This window comes from Aptenodytes patagonicus, chromosome 19 (assembly GCF_965638725.1).
Source record: "Aptenodytes patagonicus chromosome 19, bAptPat1.pri.cur, whole genome shotgun sequence".
Classification (NCBI taxonomy): domain Eukaryota; kingdom Metazoa; phylum Chordata; class Aves; order Sphenisciformes; family Spheniscidae; genus Aptenodytes; species Aptenodytes patagonicus.
Genome location: NC_134967.1, coordinates 7,258,602 through 7,275,995, shown reverse-complemented (window position 1 = coordinate 7,275,995; position 17,394 = coordinate 7,258,602). Strand labels below are relative to the sequence as shown.

The 17,394-nt window shown below is 40.1% G+C and overlaps 1 protein-coding gene across 4 annotated transcripts in view; it reads right to left on the bottom strand.

Moving 5' to 3' along the window:
- Positions 1-3,639: 3,639 nt before the first annotated feature.
- Positions 3,640-17,394, bottom strand: part of LOC143169048 (uncharacterized) — a 14,098-nt gene continuing 343 nt past the window's right edge. Inside the window, exons 2-10 of one of the 4 annotated variants that reach the window (XR_012996841.1) lie at positions 17,269-17,341; positions 16,115-16,268; positions 12,998-13,143; positions 11,176-11,352; positions 10,253-10,366; positions 7,153-7,239; positions 4,958-5,105; positions 4,353-4,495; positions 3,640-4,041 (exon numbers count right to left, since the gene is read on the bottom strand). Coding sequence is in view for 2 of the 4 variants with exons in the window: in XM_076356192.1 (XP_076212307.1) it covers positions 4,464-4,495; positions 4,958-5,105; positions 7,153-7,239; positions 10,253-10,366; positions 11,176-11,352; positions 12,998-13,143; positions 16,115-16,268; positions 17,269-17,341 (931 nt within the window). In the remaining 2 variants the exon portion in view is untranslated. Of the gene's footprint in view, positions 4,496-4,957; positions 5,106-7,152; positions 7,240-10,252; positions 10,367-11,175; positions 11,353-12,997; positions 13,144-16,114; positions 16,269-17,268; positions 17,342-17,394 lie in introns of all 4 variants that reach the window. The other 3 variants (XR_012996842.1, XM_076356192.1, XM_076356193.1) reach the window with 3 other exon arrangements.

The following is a 17,394-nucleotide window of genomic DNA, read 5'->3' as shown; positions in this document are numbered from 1 at the left end:
AAGGAACTTGTTTAAACTGTACTAGTAAAATAGGTTTTTGCTGATTAAGAGTAGTGTTTCTAATATAAGAGTTTGTAAATGTCAGTGTACCTACAAATCCTTTCCAGTCTACAAAGGGCCAAAATGGAAACTTGGAAATAACTTTTTTTTTAAATTAATTCTCTAGTAGAGCGTTTAAGAAGTTATTAACAACTGATGTAGTATGGAATAAAGCAGTGTACTGAATTTTTAAAAGATGAAAAATCCTGTTACATATTGTTAATGCTTTGAAAACTTGTTTTAAATATTGTTGAAAACAAATATTTTTCAATCCTTTCAATAAAATCTTTTTGTAAAGTTGGATTTGTAAAGCAGCATTTTGACTGTTGAGAATATAAAATTAGGTATACACAATTACTTGCTTGGAAGGCAAATGTCCAGTGTGGGTTTTTTGATACATTGTCTCATGGGACAGTAGCATCTGTTTTCTAGAAGTATAACTAAGGCTTTTTTGAATGTATACGTCTGATACCATCTTTTCTCAAAAGTTTCAAAATAAAAGCTGGATTTGCTGTGCAAGTTGAAACAAATCTTCGGTACAACTAGTTGGGCTACAATAACTACTTTTTTGGAGGCCCAAGAGTAGAAAAATGAGGAAAGAAATAGATAAGGGCAATAATCTGAGATAATCTCAGATTTTGGATACCTAGTAAATTTAAGATTGAAAATGTAGTTTAAATGCCCATTCTATCCTTGCCTTTGCACGTTGTGACCAAGTTCTAGACAATTCCTCCATGAAACGTGTAGCTAATTATGATTAAGAGTCTTTTTATGATTTCATAATTAATCTGTAACCTATTCCAACAGTTCATGCATGTCAAATGATTGATAAATGTGAGGAAATATCTTATGTGGGTAATATAGCTGTTTTTAAATGGAGTTCCTTTGGTTTACAAGGTACCTTAGAGTTTTCCATCTTCTTATGCTTGGCTAGTGATGAACTCTTGCTGTCCATGGCCAAAACAATAACCCACCATTTCTGTGATGGTGGCACTCTATTGCCTATGCATAAAGCAGGGAAATAGCACTGCCAAAGACTGGACCCTCAGGTGATTCTTTTGAGATAGTTTATATGCAATTTGCTAGTCCTGTCTTGCCAAAATGAAGGCTTCTTACTGTTTTCACTTTAAACGGCCCAGTTCTAGCATTGAGAGCTGTAATCACCATAGTTTGTTAAACCAGCAAAAAGTCCTCTCCACCCCCCCCAAGTCTTTCCAAGCTGAGGTATCAAAAATTTTTGCACAAAATCAATTCAGCTGGACTGATTAAAAAATGGCTGTGTCGATTTACCCTGGGTTTTTAAGAGTTAAGAGAACTTAAAGTAGCCCAAAACAGGAAGATTTGGCCATAAACCTGTGTGAAGCTTGAGGCCATCTTTTTCTAGTTTTACCCTGCCCTGCATTGTGTCTACAATAAGCTGAAATGGATGTTGGTACCAACATGTAGTTTAATCTAGATTGTTCACATAGACATCGGGTGGCATTATGGATTACAGCCATCTCAGGAAGTACAGAAAAACTCTTGTACTGGATGTGGAGGTCAGCACAGCTTGTACCTGTTGCTGCTGTTCCCTGAAATACTAAATTTAATTTAATTTGGGTCTCCCTTTTTGTGCAGCAGTCCTACCTCTTGATGACAGTGTCATGCTCCTTGTGCAACTGTGAGATGACTTACTGCGTTGCTAATGAAAGGAGGGGTAGAGAAGCATATAGCATTTACAGGGGTATTAGGATTTGGTTCATAAAAACATGATCATGTTCTAAAGACAATTTGAACTAACCATACCAATTAATGACTTGTTACTGCAGGGCACAGGATTGCAAGGCCTAAATGCTCTTCCTTACTTTGTCAAATTATCTTTGTCTTTCTGTGCTGTGTTCTTCTAACCTTTCTGGAATCCAGATTAGTATCGGCTGTTGCGCATGTGCATGGCAGCTTGAAGCTTTTTTAAGGGGAGTCATGAGCACAAAGGGGAAAATGAGTTTGGTCTCATGTATTGTCCTCAAACAGAAAAGCAGGAAACTATACCCAGAGAAATGCAATTAAAGCTACCAATACTTTGTAGTGATGGGAAAATAGCAAGTTGATTCTTTTTTTTTTCAGTAATGCACAATGAAATATTGAACTCAAAGGCTTGAACAAAGAACAGGTAGAAGATAATCATGCAAAAATGAAGCATATGAGTAGTTTGGACTTTTTCTTCCTGTTGGGTGCACTTATTTTACTGCATATGAAAAAGTGGCCTCTCTACATGCTGTTTTTGAGAGATTTCTCATATAGCATGAAAAAGAAGATTGATCAAGGAAGGGGAAATGTTTGTGTATTTATCAGGTGTTATGTAAAGAATTTGTGCAAATTATCTAAAACTGGAATCTCCTTTTAGGTATCATTCTGGGTAAAACTTGCTAAATGCTTTTGACAGGGGAAGTTCTTGATGACATGTAGAGCAGTAGCTTCCATTTGTTTGGTACAGTGTGATCTGTTCCCATTGTTTTCCTCTTCTATTGGCGAATACCAATAAAAAAATGTGATGAGTAACTTTGGATTTATCCAAAGTTAACTTTGGATTTAGCTGGACTAATCTCCTGCTTTAATAATAGAAAACGTGAAGCTGTTTGTCTGAACCAGTTAGTTTAATGATTGTCTACATCCAGGATGAGAGTGGCTGGGCAAAAAATAGAGTGCTTCTATTTAGAGTAGGCCGAAGATACACAATCCTGTCGTAATCTGCAGACAGTATCGGGAAACTTTCACAGATTCAGCTTAGTAGCTCTTATCTACATAAGTATTAACTTCAAGACCTTGTGAGAAAGAACAGGCGGATTTCCACAGGAACTTAAAAAGACCTTAGTCAGGAATAAGAACATTTTTCTGTGAAAATGCGAAGGTTAATTCCCCAAGGCATAACAATACCCTTCTGCTTTTGGGGAGATAGATGTTTGAATGTAATCACAACTTTTTTCCTTCTAATGATACAATTGTTTCTGCCATCTGCTTGCTGTGAAGAGAAAAGGAACATAGCACAAGCCTACTTTCTTTGGCTAATTTTGACCAAGGACAGGCCTACTGCAAGATGGAAGTCTTCCCTTACTGGTCCTGCTCTAGGCAAGACCTGCTGCATGGTTGCTTGTTTTAGAAAAGGATTGAATATGCTTAATTGTGTTCCTCCACTTCAGCAACAATTCATAGTCACATTTTGACTTGTGGAATGAAGCCATAGTCATCAGCTGGTACTCTCGTGCTTTCTCTTGATATTGTCAGCTGTATGCAGTCTGACCATAGACATTTAACCTCTTCATGCTTCCATTGCGCTATCTATAAAATAGATTTGTTTCAGGTTTAGAAAACTAGGATGAGAATTATTTTTTTTATAAAAGTTTAGAGATCATCCTTGTAAATTTCTCTAATAAGCTGCAATAAACTATTTTAACGACTTTTTGCAGTGTACGGGTACCTGCAAGTTAAAGATGTATCTGAAGAGGAATATGACGGCAATGTTTACAGCACATGTGAATTGCAGTTCCAGCCTCTTCCATACTCAGTTTGTAAATGGGCCTCCCATTGAACTCATGCTGCTGATATGAGAAATAACTATCCATGTGCAAACTGTGTTTATACTTTATTAAAAAATAGACAGCCAGTAGCTAAAGGTTCCAATCAATAAAATACCAAAATTTTGAATTACAATATTAGAGGCTTATTTTAACAGTCACTCTTGTGTATGAAATGGCACATTGGTTAGGTGCACTACAGGAAGGCATGAGATTACATTGCGTAGTTTCCATGTGTAGCTGGGATTTAAAAAAAAAAAAAAAAATTGAAATATTCCAAAGTCAGAGGAGGAACAAGAGCCCTAGCCATTCTGTTGGGGTTAAGCCATCACACAGCCATAGTGGAGATCAGGGAATACAGCTGTCATCAAAACAACTTCAGGGCTTGACCTCTGTTCAGCAACAGATCTGAGTTGAGAAATGATGGTAGGGCAATCCACTTCTAGACACACTAATAAAAGATGGGGGTGCAAATTATTTTCATTATGTTTGTGTATATCCAGAAAAACAGCATTTATATTAACAACATTCTCTACTCACATGCATGTTGTGAACCTCCTGCAGTTACAAAGCAACATCAGGAAAACAAGGAGTGAAAGATGCATTGTCCTGTCAGCAAAACTCATTGAATTGAGAGGATTACTGTTAATTTCCCAAGCGCACTTTGCTTTTTAAACTAAGTTACCAGCTGCACTGCTATAGTTCCCTAGCACAATACAACCCAAGAAATGTATAGACATTTTTCTGAGCAACTTTCCCTACCTCTGTGAAACTGACCCATTATCTTACATCCTGAATGCAAGTACTTGATCAGAACTTCCCCAGCTATGATTTCACTCTGTAAGAGCTGCAGATAGAACACAAGGGGGATGCTCAGGAGTCGATCCTTCCATAGGAAGAAAACACTGTGGGAAGAAAGGAAGATCAGTCAATACCAATGCGTAGCAGCATTTATGTCCTTCATGTAAAAGGAGGTTTGGGTAGTTTAAGATTAGTGGCTCTCTAGGTCCCTTTATTCTGTCTCTCTTAGTTATTATAAGGCAGTTATACAGCATGATAAAAAAGAAAAATTACATGTACACAGGCCTGTTTTTCTGGATAGCAGCAATTCTTGCATAGGTTGGAAGCAACTTTGACTAATGTCAGTTTTCTTCAGGGAGAGATCACATATGTTCCATCCAAGCTTCTGAGCTTTGTCAGGCCAGTAAATTCTGAGGCTGCAGTAGTGCTTGATGTCATCAGGGATCTGCCTTTTATTGTGACTATCCCTAACTATTTTCCTGGCTCGAGGAGCTCTCTACTTAATTGTGACTGTGATACAATAGGCTACAACCTTCATAGGTAAGATAACCTTTTCAAGTACTTACTTCGTTCTCTCAGCCCCTGCCCAAAGCTGCGGTAGACATGAATCAGTGCCCAAAACAAAACAGATTTTATTGCAACAGAAATGCAAGAGCCGGTAATGAAAGCAGCTTCCAGAGTGTAAGAATTCCCTTTGCCCCACTCCCTTATCACCTGCAGGAAAATGGAGACATACAACAATCACCACCTAATGCCACAAAACCCTGAAGCCATAAAATGCAATCAACCACTAAATTTCTGAAAGAAGTCACTACATAGTAATTGGGGGAGGGGGGAACTGGTCATTTTTAAACCATCTTACTTTCCTGATTGCATGATTCTGTGGCTGCACACTGACTCTAGCTAAACGCATTATACCTTCTGATCTCTGCATCATTAAAGGCATGTGAAAACAGTACTGTGCCCAGATTGAAAAACCAATTAAGCCTGGAGATAAGGAAACCAGACTTCATCTTGCATCTCAGTCTCTTTCCACCATAAAATATAGAATGAGGTTATGTTCCCTGGCTGTCATTGTACTGTTATTGTCATGCATGTCTGGGGGCTGACTTCATGATCCCATTTTCATTCATGGCTAGCCTAATTACTGTGCTTATGACATTAGTAATTGCCTAACCTGTGCTTTTTTTGAGGGTTCTGACACAGAGAAAATAGCAACTTTTAATTAAAAGCAACAATATTTACATCCTGCAGCTATCTACTGCACTGAAGAAGGCTTGCTGCTCCTGTGAACAACATATGATCAGACATGTTAATACTAAGACGAGAGACCTCTGCAAAAATCCAGTACTAAAGGAAAGATACTAAGATCTCGCAGTACTCTTCCCCCTTCCTGCAGGTTTGAGTCACTGGCCCAGCAGACTGAGTGATTATCAGGATGAGATTAAAAAAAGCACAGTTCTGACTACTTTGATTTGTTAACAAACCCAATGGCGTGTATACCAAATCAAGGCAGGTTATGGATGTCCTGGCCAATTCTGGTGCAGTTCATTTGTTTGTCTATTAAGTTCTATCAGTTTTCCTGTTTACACTGCAGAGGGTTGTTAAGCAGCTGCTATATAGAGTCAATCTTAGCAGCTTTTTCAGAGCTGAAGTAATTAATGGTAAGTGCGGTTTACTTTCCCCCTTTTTTTTTTTTTTTTTAATTTTGCCTTTCAGGTAGTCAGATGCCAAAAAGAGTTGGCTTGGAGAAGTGACTATATTACAGATCTCTCTAGCACAGAGGAGTATGGCATTGCATGTCCGTGCCCTCATTTGCTGGGCACTCTTGCATGCTCATTGTTGCCATGCAAAAATGTAAGGAGACCTAGCTATTTTTAAGTTGTTCTGTTACTCTTATGTCAGAAGCCACCACCTGTACTTTTCTTCCTAACTGCAACACAAGTAAAGTATAGCCACCAAAGACAGGGTGTGGTCCTTCTGTGCTTTGCCAGCGAATAACTGCAAGAGCCTGATTTGACTGCATACTTCAATAAATAGAACCCCAAGGACTTGGATGACTGCAGCCACTGGACTTCTGTCAGTATCTGGAGACTATTTATGTGAAGTATGAGAAACACTGGCTGCTATCAGCATTTGAGCCCTTCCTGTGATGAACAATCTGCTTTGCCCTTCTTCTTCCTTACCTCCCTTCACACGTGTTGTGGGAGGTGCTGGGGTGCCCCAGTGATAAGTGCTATTATATCGCTATTATAGTGCCAAAAAAATGCCTAACACTAGCGTTTGTTGGGCTTGCACTGTCTCTTGTTTTGGCTACGTCAGGATCGACAGCTGGGGGTGCTGCCTAAGAAATTCTTTAAAATACAATGAGTTGAGGCCCTGCAGATGGTCAAATGCTCTGGCACCACTTGAGACTTCTTGTGAAGGAGGGGAGGCACTTTTAAGGAGCTGTATATCTTGTACTGGAAGATTTTGTGGCATCTTTCCCTAATCATTCTGGACACTTCGCCAGTTGCAGAGAGTTCCAGGGCCTCTCCCTCTAAGTAATCAGTTCAACAGCAATCGGACATGGTTCCTGTCTTGAAAAGTTGATCCTGAAGAGGTAGGACATGCCTGCTGCTCTCATTGATTCTAACAGGAGCTGCAACGAAGGGGTATGTGCAGGACTGAGGCACCATGTTTTGGGCCCTAGGATCCAGTAATGAAGAGAAGGCCTCCAGCCTTGCTCCCCATTATTGAGCAAGTAAGTTTGATGAATTACCGTGTAAAGCAGGTAGAAGAGATAAACTACTTCAGGTACATTCTGACTCAGAAAAATCCACACTAGAGGTTTCAGTTCTTTTAAAATCTGTAAAATAAAATGAGATATATACAGCTTTATAACTTACTGCTATATACTCTATAAAGGCTACACGTAGCTGATTTTTCAGTAGCATTTCAAGTGTTGGTCTAGCTGAGTTCTCAGTTGTAACTTTGCTCTCCGCTTACCTTCTCTACCTATGTGTTTTTAGCAGGAAATATGGTCTCTGTTTTCCACTGACCTGGGCTAGGAGTGATGTTGGTGAAATCAGAACCGGTTGTTTCACGGGCACATCCTGACAGCTGTGTGTGATTTGAGCCATCTCGGCATCCTTTTGAGGTCTGCCTTCTAATACTTACAGTACAACTCCCAGCTAGCTTAAATGGAGAAGCAGCTGGCTTCTGAGTTGCATCTAAGCTGATGAACTTTTTCTTTGGGTATGCTCAGATTTTTTCCTAACAAATTAATGTTTTCATAGCTAGAAGACCAAAAGTGCTGTGACTTTTTTCTCCACCTTTGTTTTTACTACAGAGAATTAAAGTCACTGAGAATTAAAACGTGGGAGGAGCAAGAGGATTTAACTGTCAGAAAAACTTTGTTTCACCATTAACCTTGGGACTTGGGAAAGAAGAAACGATGGACTGCTTTCCAGCAGGTAGCAACTCTCAACAGTCCTGAACTGGAAGGGCTGGTCTGAGCAAACAAAAGAAAACCAGCTGAGTCACTGGGAATGAAAGCAGTGACTGTGCCAATGCTATGATAAGATTTGATGCATCTGATCAACCACAGATTCCCCCCAAAACCAATATTGATCCTTCTGCAGTGGTCAATATATGAACCTCTACAAAAGCATTAAGGGAGGTTGTCTATTCTCTGCCACCTTTACTATTGTCTCTGTTTTCTGTGGTACTGCATAGCGCTCCTCTTAGGATAAGACCAAAAGGGAAAGGAAAACAAAGGCTGAGAAACAAGAGGGAGGGGGAAGAGGCAATTAGTAATTAATGGGAGAAAAGAGATAAAATAAATAATGGAGATAGGAAAAATAAATTTGCTAAGTAAATGGGAGAGCGTGTATATAAATAGAAGACAAATAATGAATAAATCGCCTTGTGAGATGGCATGTGCATCAACCCAGAAATAAGGGAGCATGAGGTTTAGCTGTGCTTTCAGGTACTGCGGTTACCAGAAAGGACTGCGTATGAGGCGTTTGCAAGTTTTCCCTTCTATTATGCTTATACTTTCTGGTGGATTATGTATGTCTCCATACCTTTCTTAGGTAACAACCTCATAGCAGGTGCAGTTTCTGAGAGCACCAAACAAGACCATGATATGTGTTTCTCTACTTCTGCATCATCTGCCAGAAGCTGATTGTGAAAAACTTGTCTGAACAGGGTAAGGAAAAGAATTTCCAATTGTGATCCCTCTGTCAAACTGTCTACATGCTCTAGCCTAAGGCAGAATCATTTTTACCTTGGATGCAAAGCTACCAGACTCTCATGAAATGTATCTACCTTTTCTAAACTGCTGTTGCCCTACTGTGCTGCCAGTTACTGAAATACAGCACTAAATTTTTTTTCATTAATTTTTACATTTGCTATATCTTAGTTAGACAAGAAGCTGTTAACTTCTTCTAGTAGAGAAGTCAGTAATGTACCTAGACTGGGTAGAAGGTAGCTTTCAAGTAGTTCTAACGTAGACAGTTTTAAGCAAAGGGCAAGAACATGTACTTATCCCTAGGACATTTACTATAACTAGTTGAACTATTAAGAAAACGTTTGCTATTGACGACAGCGTAAGGAATATCATGTATGTTAAGACATGAGACCATCTAACTGAAGCGCCTCTTTCTTTTCTTAAAAGAAACAGTGCCTCTTTTAATGCCAAAAGGCAAATCCGGGCGAAGCAAAGAACTGGTAATCTGTGAAGGGCAAAGGGTCAGATCAACTTTGTTTCTGAGGGTGGGGGAAAAGTAGCTGCAAAGTTTACACTTTTAATCCTAGCAGGAAAACAGACCTGGTTCTAATTGCTCCCTTCTTTCCACACCGATACAATTTAACTGAAAGCAAAGATCCAGTGCCTCACAAAGGTATATAAGGAGCTCCTAGGGGGAAACCAAGCTACAACAGCCCTACCTGCACTCTTAAGTGTCACACTCACAGTTAGTCCTGTCTCCTTTTTCCCTGTTAGTGGCCACGACACTCCAAAGTCCAGGAGAAAGATGATTCTGTGCAACTATTCACCTAAGTATTTTAAAAGCAGAGTGCTTGGTGCTAGCTCCATTTTTAGCAAGGAAAGCAATCAAAACACTTGGAAAGCTGTATTTCAGCTGTCAGGAACTTGTCTGAATAGCTAAAGCAAACACCCAAGGAGCCTAAAAAAACAACAAACCCAAACCCCTCTAAACTCCTTCCTGGTAATAAAAGACTCGCATATCTGATGTACTTTGGCCCTGATTCCGCAATCGTTCTTGGAACAGAGCTCTCAAGATTTCAGAGGAAGTTCAGTCTGACTGACATGAAAAACTGCATCTCAAGTTCACAAATCCTTATGTTAACCTGAAAACTGTCACTCGCCTTTAAAGAAGCTGCCCCAATAAAGGACCACTCATGTTTTTGGTGTGGTTTCCTAAGGATATAAGGCCTATGCAGTCTCACTGTGTCTGTATATCCATCTTCATGATAATTTGGAAGACTGTTGCCAGTTTCACCTAACCTTGTCAGAGAGGTAGAAATAGTAAAGATATTGTGATCCTATAGGTTTCATTAAAGTAGGTGATCAAGGACTGAGAATAAAACAATGTCCCTCAGAAAGGAATAATGATAGCGTGACATTTTTTCATCCTGTATGCTCAGTTGAGCGACACATTTATAAGAAACCTGACTTCATTATTGTTGGCGCTCTTGTTTTCTGCTGGGATCCATTCTGGCTCCCTTCCACTTAGCAGTATTACGTAGAATGGGATGGCTGTGACTTCCCAGCCTGTGATAATTGCTCAGAGTGAGAACTTGTAGTCTCTGAAGTTGACTATTCGTGCTAGTCTTGCTGTTAGCTTAACACTTACTGCGATGATGCTAATGGTCACCTTCAGGCAGGCCCAAAGAACCCCTGTTGCTGAGATGATGTTATGTAGAAGGGTGATCCCATGCAGGCTTATCAGCAGAACACACAAGCAGAGCTGAAAGAGAAGAGGCAAAGATTTGGTAAAATTGTTAGTTTGAGACCACACAGCCCACCAAAAAATATTTGACACAAACTCCCAGGAACAGTAAGTTGGGCACAGGTCTAAAGGTTAAATTTTTCCTCAAAACCTGAGAGACAGTATGAGACGTGACACAAGGACAGACGTACTTCCCTGTATACCGTATTAGCAACAACAAAGAACAGGGAAGGCAGTAAGATGTGCTCCAGATAAAGCATAAGGTAATACAGGGTAATACAGTAGTAAAGTAAGAATGAAGGGTAGCGTACAGAAGTTCAAACTCTTTCTAAACAGATCTTGGGTTCACTTCACTTATCTGTAACTGCAGGTTGCTATCTCACCCTGATTGCCCTGCTAGGTCAGGCTCCCCTCTCCCATCGCAGTATCATTTTCTCAAATGTAGGAGACAGCTAGGATGGCTGGAAAGCAAGAGACTGTAGGCTGAGATGTTGTGCAGTGATAATCATTCTTATTTTAGGAGGCCATGTTGGGTTGGAGCTTCTGGATGCAATTGTTTTTATGGACATACTTCCCAAAAATCAGACTCAGTTTTCCTTTTGGGCAGGACAATGATAAAATATATGTTGATTCACTTTTATGGATTTTAATTAAGCTTCCCTATAGTAAACACATGGAGAGATGACCATTATTAAGCTAATTTTATCTAAAAGGTAAGATACAGGCAGGATCGCTCTAGGAAGTTAATAGTTCAGCTCAGCTAGTCTAATTCTAAGATATTCTCAATAGGAGGGAAAAAAGGGAACCCGGGGGAGAGAGTTCTATACCTGCGCCTGAAGATCAAAGGTCAACATGGAAAAACAGAGGTTCAGCATGAAGTATTGTGACTGTAGGCTTTCTAGAGCACCACCCACTCGAAAGGCCATCATGCTTTGACTCTGAATGAGGATGATGGCACAGATCACATCGAAGGAGCCAACCAAGAGGATCAGAATGAAGCGGGCCTGACGGGAAAGAGAAATAAGGATGTGACTGGCCATGCCAAAACAGGAACAGTCTTTAACCTTAAATCTTCTAACTGGTAATAAAACAATAAAGGAGGAAGGAGAACCAGGCTGCCTATTAATAGCATTTTAAATAGACAACAATTAAAGATGACAGTTTGCCACACTTTGTTAAGTGGCAAAGATCAGGCCATGATTTTTGCCATTTGTTGCAACCACTTGGTAATAATTGTAAACTCACATTGGCTATTTTGGTTTACATTACCCTCAATGTAGTAGTTTTACAACTGTTAAGAGAAACATAACCTTTGCACTTCCTGTAATACCAGGACGACTTTTAGCAAGGTTTTGCTTGAGGTTTTATGATACAGTTTGAAGAATCAGCTTTTTTTGACAGAGACTGGCTCTAAGCTTCCTGTGTGGCATAAACCAACTGGTAAGAATCTTCCCCACTGATTTCAGTGGGGACAGTGGGTTTTTCTGAATGCTGTACTTACTAAATTTTGGAAAACATTGGTTTTGTCTGGGTTGTATCCACAACTTTGCTGGCATTCACACTAAATGTCCGCTGCTTTAAAGATGGCTGAAGTGGCAAAACATCCTTCATAATTACGTTGATATGAGAATATTTATACTAGTATGCCTTATTCTGTCTCAGAAATTTTGCTCAGGAAGTGTTACAGTAATCCAAGTTACTTTTATAGTAGTAAAAATAAGTCCTTATAATAGTACATCTTCTACACCAGGCTTTACTTTGAGGTTCTTGTTTTTTATATATATATAAACCGATGACTGGGATGCATGCCTTAAAGTAATCTGCATCTCTCTGATGCCTGTTCTTATTGACCCTAACAACCCAGTTTGCTGTAGATAAGTATGTTTTAACTAAATGTACAATTGATGTGTAAATTGAATAGGCAAATTCTGCTTTGCTGCATCGTCCTAGCTTGGTTGCCACCTCTTCTGTGGAAGAATAGTTTTTGGATGACTTCGCAGCAAGGAACCTCCTTCTCACATTTCTGATAAATGTGTGACCACAAACGGGAAGGACTTCTGCAAAGCACAGCAGACGGAAGTTTAACTACAAATCTTGGTATCGCATAGAATACAGTCCCTGTATTACATTTTATTGTTACGAAACGCAAACAAGATAATCTGGAATGGCAGTACCTCCCCTAGCACATTGTATCTTTTTGTTTCCTTGCAGCAGGTTACCATAACTCTCTCAAAAACACCTTGCTGCATTTATGGAGCAGCGGGGCTAATGGCTGTGTCCTTGCATATAGACTTGAGATTCCAGTTCTGTTCATAGGCTAGATTTACGTGACTTTAGGCCAGTCGTTTTATAGGCAGAAATCTGAAGCAGAGTAGGTGAAGTGAAGAATATCTTCTGCGGTAATCCTGTGTGAGTAAAATACTTCGATATTTATGTTACTTTCAAATACTGCCATAAAGAAACCCATAGAATAGCTCAGAGAAACAGATTGCAACTGTGGAGGTGCACATTTTGTTACTCAATGGTAGGAATAATTCAGCCTGATTTTTCTCTGTTATCAGTGCCCTTATCACAGATATCTTGCCTTTCTAAGATTTTCAAATCCAAGATGTGGAGAAAAGCAAAGTTAGTTAAAGCCAGGAGACTAACCAGGAGTTTCGGCTTCTGCTCAGCAGAGAGAACCGTGAAGTTGACAATGGAACGAAACATCACTAGCAAGATGGAAAGAACAAAGACGATGAGCTCCTGGCGATTCTCCTGCAGGATTCCTCTAGTCACATAGTATACACAGAACACTGGGAAGGAGAAGGAAGGGTCAGTTACCAGGTAAACACAGATTGCACGTGGTGCAATTTTTCAGTATGCTTGATCCAGATGACAAAATGGAAGTATCAAGACCGTGTAACTTAGGCTCTTTGGTCAAGAACGTATCTTTATTCTTACCAAGGAGCCTGAATCAGATACTTAAAATGAGTACTCTCCCCTGTGTTTAGCATACAAGAGATGAAATAATTTGTTAGACTTTTAAATTACTTGTGAAGTAACACTTTGAAAATGGCAACGTATTAGCTATCCAAATTAGCTGGCAGCTGTGGTATGTTATTCTATGAATACTATATTGAACACTGTGTTGAATAGTGTATTTGATTTAAATGAAGCAACACCATTTTTATTGAAGAACTGAAATGACATAATCTTCCCAGTGAGAGTAATTCAAGTGACTAACAAGGAATTTACTACTCTTACACATACCTCTACAGTATTGTTCGTGTGGTTCTGACCACTACAAATGGCTAGTGTGTTGAATTGAACTCAGACAGACTGGATTCCTAACAGTTTATTTTTGTTGTGGAAATTTTGAAACACCCCACCCTGCAAACTGTAGTCCAGAAAAGAACTGGTTCGGGAAAGTTCTAAGTTATGTTTTTATAAAATACATCAAAACCCACCACTCTTAACACCACAGTTAGCTGTCACTGTTGGACTCTACACAACTGTTTTGACAAAGCTTAAATCAGGAAAAGGCTCTCCTTTCATAAAAACAGGAATCAGTGCTTTGTTCTTACATAGGATGCTCCTGCACACACTAGTTAATTCTTGCATAGGCAAAGTAACAATAGATTTCTTTTTCCAGAGGGCTACTTCCTGGATTCGGCACATCAAAGCATCCAGTTTCGCTAGGTTGAGACACGGGGACAAAGTGTTGTAGAAGTTTTCAAAGTAACATAATAACTTCAGTCTCTCTAAACAAACCTTCTAGTGAATAAACTTCCTTTTTCACTTTTATTAACAGTGATTGAGAAAACTGAAAAGGATTGGCAGACTACAAAGTGGATCATGCGATTTTTTTGCATGCTCTTGACCTCAGGAACACCTGGAAGATTTAATACAGTATTTCCTTGTTTTGCAAATTCAGCTGCTAAATCAGAAGTAGCCTGTACAAATAATTTGAAAACAAACTTTTTTCTGAGCATTAAGATTTTTGCAGAGATAGCACATGCACATTTTTAAAATAAAGGACATCCCCTTGTTTTTGGTAAGTGAACATTTTTGAACAAATTAAATCCCAAACCCTCTTTAAAGTCAGTATCTCTAGTGGTAAATCCAAGCGATTGTTACAGCCGGGGCATCTATTTTTCTTTAAAGAACTCTTTACTGGTTCTGTCAGTCTTTGTCTACGCTATGGAAAATCTAGGGGTTTGGCCTGTTTATGGAGGTTAGCTTACACATCTTAAAATCTCAAGGTAAGCCAATAATGGTTTTAAAATGTTCCTTGAACGATGTTATCTTTACTGACTAGTATGTTGAAACAACAACTTTTGTTTATATTAAAACTCTGAAATCTGAAGTAATGTGTTAAAAATACACTGTTGTTCCTGATTTAAACCAGAGGTTTGTGAGAGGCGTGCACTTCTTCCGTGTGTGTGCTGCAGCATAGAATACCAATTAGTATCAGCAGAAGGTAGGAGGGGGGAAAAATAGATTAGCAAGCATGCTTTCGACTTCCCCATTTATAACATCATGTGATTCATTTGGTTTATTATGAAGGTTCTTCATTTTTCTCTGAAGCAGAAAACAGTGGTTGCTAACAAAAACAGTGTGACAGATTGGAGGCACCAATGGTCTGTTCTAACACTGCAGTTTTTGTTGGTATGCTGAGTCTTGTGTGAAAAGCAGCTAATCAAACCAGAGCTTTGGAATAAAAGTATTGTTTGTATGTGTCTAATTATAGAATCTGGAACAAATCTATTGTCTTTGTTCCCTCTGGGTGAAAGCACGAAAGCTGGAAAGCAGTGACTGCTTATGAATAGTGTGTCCTTCCCGTACACAAGGTGTTACACCCACAGAGGGTCTATTTTCTACTGTTTCGGCCAGTGAGCCAACAGCCCAAACCTGCTAAAGCCACTGAAGAGGACTTCCTAAAATACTTATAGTTGTATTTATTTTCATGTTGACTTTCACTTCTATTTAATACAAATGGACCCAGGAATATGAACATAAGTTTCTATTGAAGCTCTAATTGGAAATATCCAAGGAATTTTGGATTTTGCTTCCAGTGGTACAAAAATTATTAGTCAAAAAAAAGAGCTTTAAAAAAAATGAGGTCCTTATTTTCTTTTATTAAAATACTTCAGGTGAAGCAACGTCCTTGCAGGAACTTAATACAGAGACCTGACTTAACATTTTCTTGTTTCAGATCAAACCGTGTATGTTTGGTTTCTTGCAATGTAAGAAGGTGCCTTGAAACCAACTACTACTCAGGTATAAGCCCGGCTCATGTCAGGAGATGTACGTTCTATGACAAGCCTTGGAGCGTGGACACCTCTGACTTCCCCAGCGTATTATGGCACAGACATTAAAATGGGAAATGGTAAGAAGCTCTTTCTGGCATAGCTGAACATTCAGTGTATCTTACATAAAGTGACAGCTGTCTGAAAGCAAAATCATTGCCACATCTGCCTAATGTAACACCAGTAAGAAAGCCAGTGATAGCAAAACTTCCTAAAAACTGAATGTTTTTTCACACTATTCACATGTGAATGTATTCTGGATGACACCATATCTATTACTGATCCTTTCCCTAAAATACTGCTGGAAAAAGCAACAATGGCAAAAGCATCTAGCTTGTTAGTGCTAAACTGGCAGAAGATTTTGTGTGTAACATATCAGGCCAAATGGAGTGAAATAAGAAACTTCAGTTGCTGCTTGACTACTGCTTTGGGAAAAAATGTGTTTGTTTTAAAATACAGACGGTATGTTTCTTACCAACTCCAACTAACTGAATAAGAGAAATGGTGAAATCTTCCTCAGTTTGTTGAACGAGTGTCTCTATGGTTAGCCCTATGACACTTAGCAGAGACAAAATAGTGACACAGAAGTAGATCTTCACAGGAAATGATAGCTCTGAACAAGGTTTTATCTGTAAAGGAAGAAAATTTTTAAACATGTAACGCAGTATAAACTAGTTGCTGTTGCTAAGAAACTGATTAAAGCAATTTGGCTAAATGACATGAGGGCACGGTTTTCCCGGCAAAAAGAAAGAAACCCTTTACAACTGAATTGAAACTCCAAAACTGCTGAGGAAGGGAGTACTCTAACTTTATTTCATAATTAATCTCAGCCTAGATTTTTCTGGTTTATACCTACAGACTGCCCTCTACTTTCCTCAGTGCCTCACAAGGGCCACGGTGTTATAATTTCATCTCCTGAAATCGAGATCGCCAATGCCCACGTGTATGCCTATCGAAACATAGCGATGTTCAGCAAGTAACTTTTTCCCAGTACCCCAAATCAAGATTTTTAGTCTTAGAGAACCGCAGGGAAAGGTTCATGCTTCCGAGCAACGGGTTTGAGTGAGAGATGTTTTTTCCGTTCATCCCAGGCAGTCTAAGTCACGGAGACAGATAAACTGCACCGTGCCAGGAAAAATCACGTTACTTTCCTGCGATGTTGGCAGTAAGGAAAAAAGAAAAGCTCCGTGGAACTGGAGAGTCACCTGGAGGTAGGGCTGAGCTATGACTGTTGCTACAACACGGCTTTGGGTTGCTGGGCTTTTAATACGTGTCGGCAACGTTACTCGTGGTTTCTGTGCAGGCAGGAGTTTTCGACGAGTTTACGTATTCGCTGTCTGAAAACACGGTTTTATTTAAGCGAGGCCAACTGTGCGAAAACAACGGCGCGCTGGGGCGGCGGCGCTGCCTGGGCTGAGGCACCGACAGCCCCGCCGCCGTTAGCTGACACGGTTTCAAGGGGCGCAAATCCGGTTTGCTCTCGCGCCCCCGACGACTTCTCTCGGAGTCGCAGCGGGAGAGCACGGCCTTTACCGGGGAAAGCAAAAAGCCCTGCCCGGAGCAGCCGGCCCCGGGGGCGGGCCGCTGGTCTCGGCTGGGCAGCGGGGCGCGGGCGGTAGGTGTACTCACGGGGCCGCAGGGCGTGGGGATGAGCTGCCGGTGCCGGGGGGTGAGGTTCGGCAGAGGGGGAGCTGCGGCGCCGCTGGAGGGGGGAGAGAAGGGGAGGGGACCGTCACCGGCGCCGCCCCAGGCCCG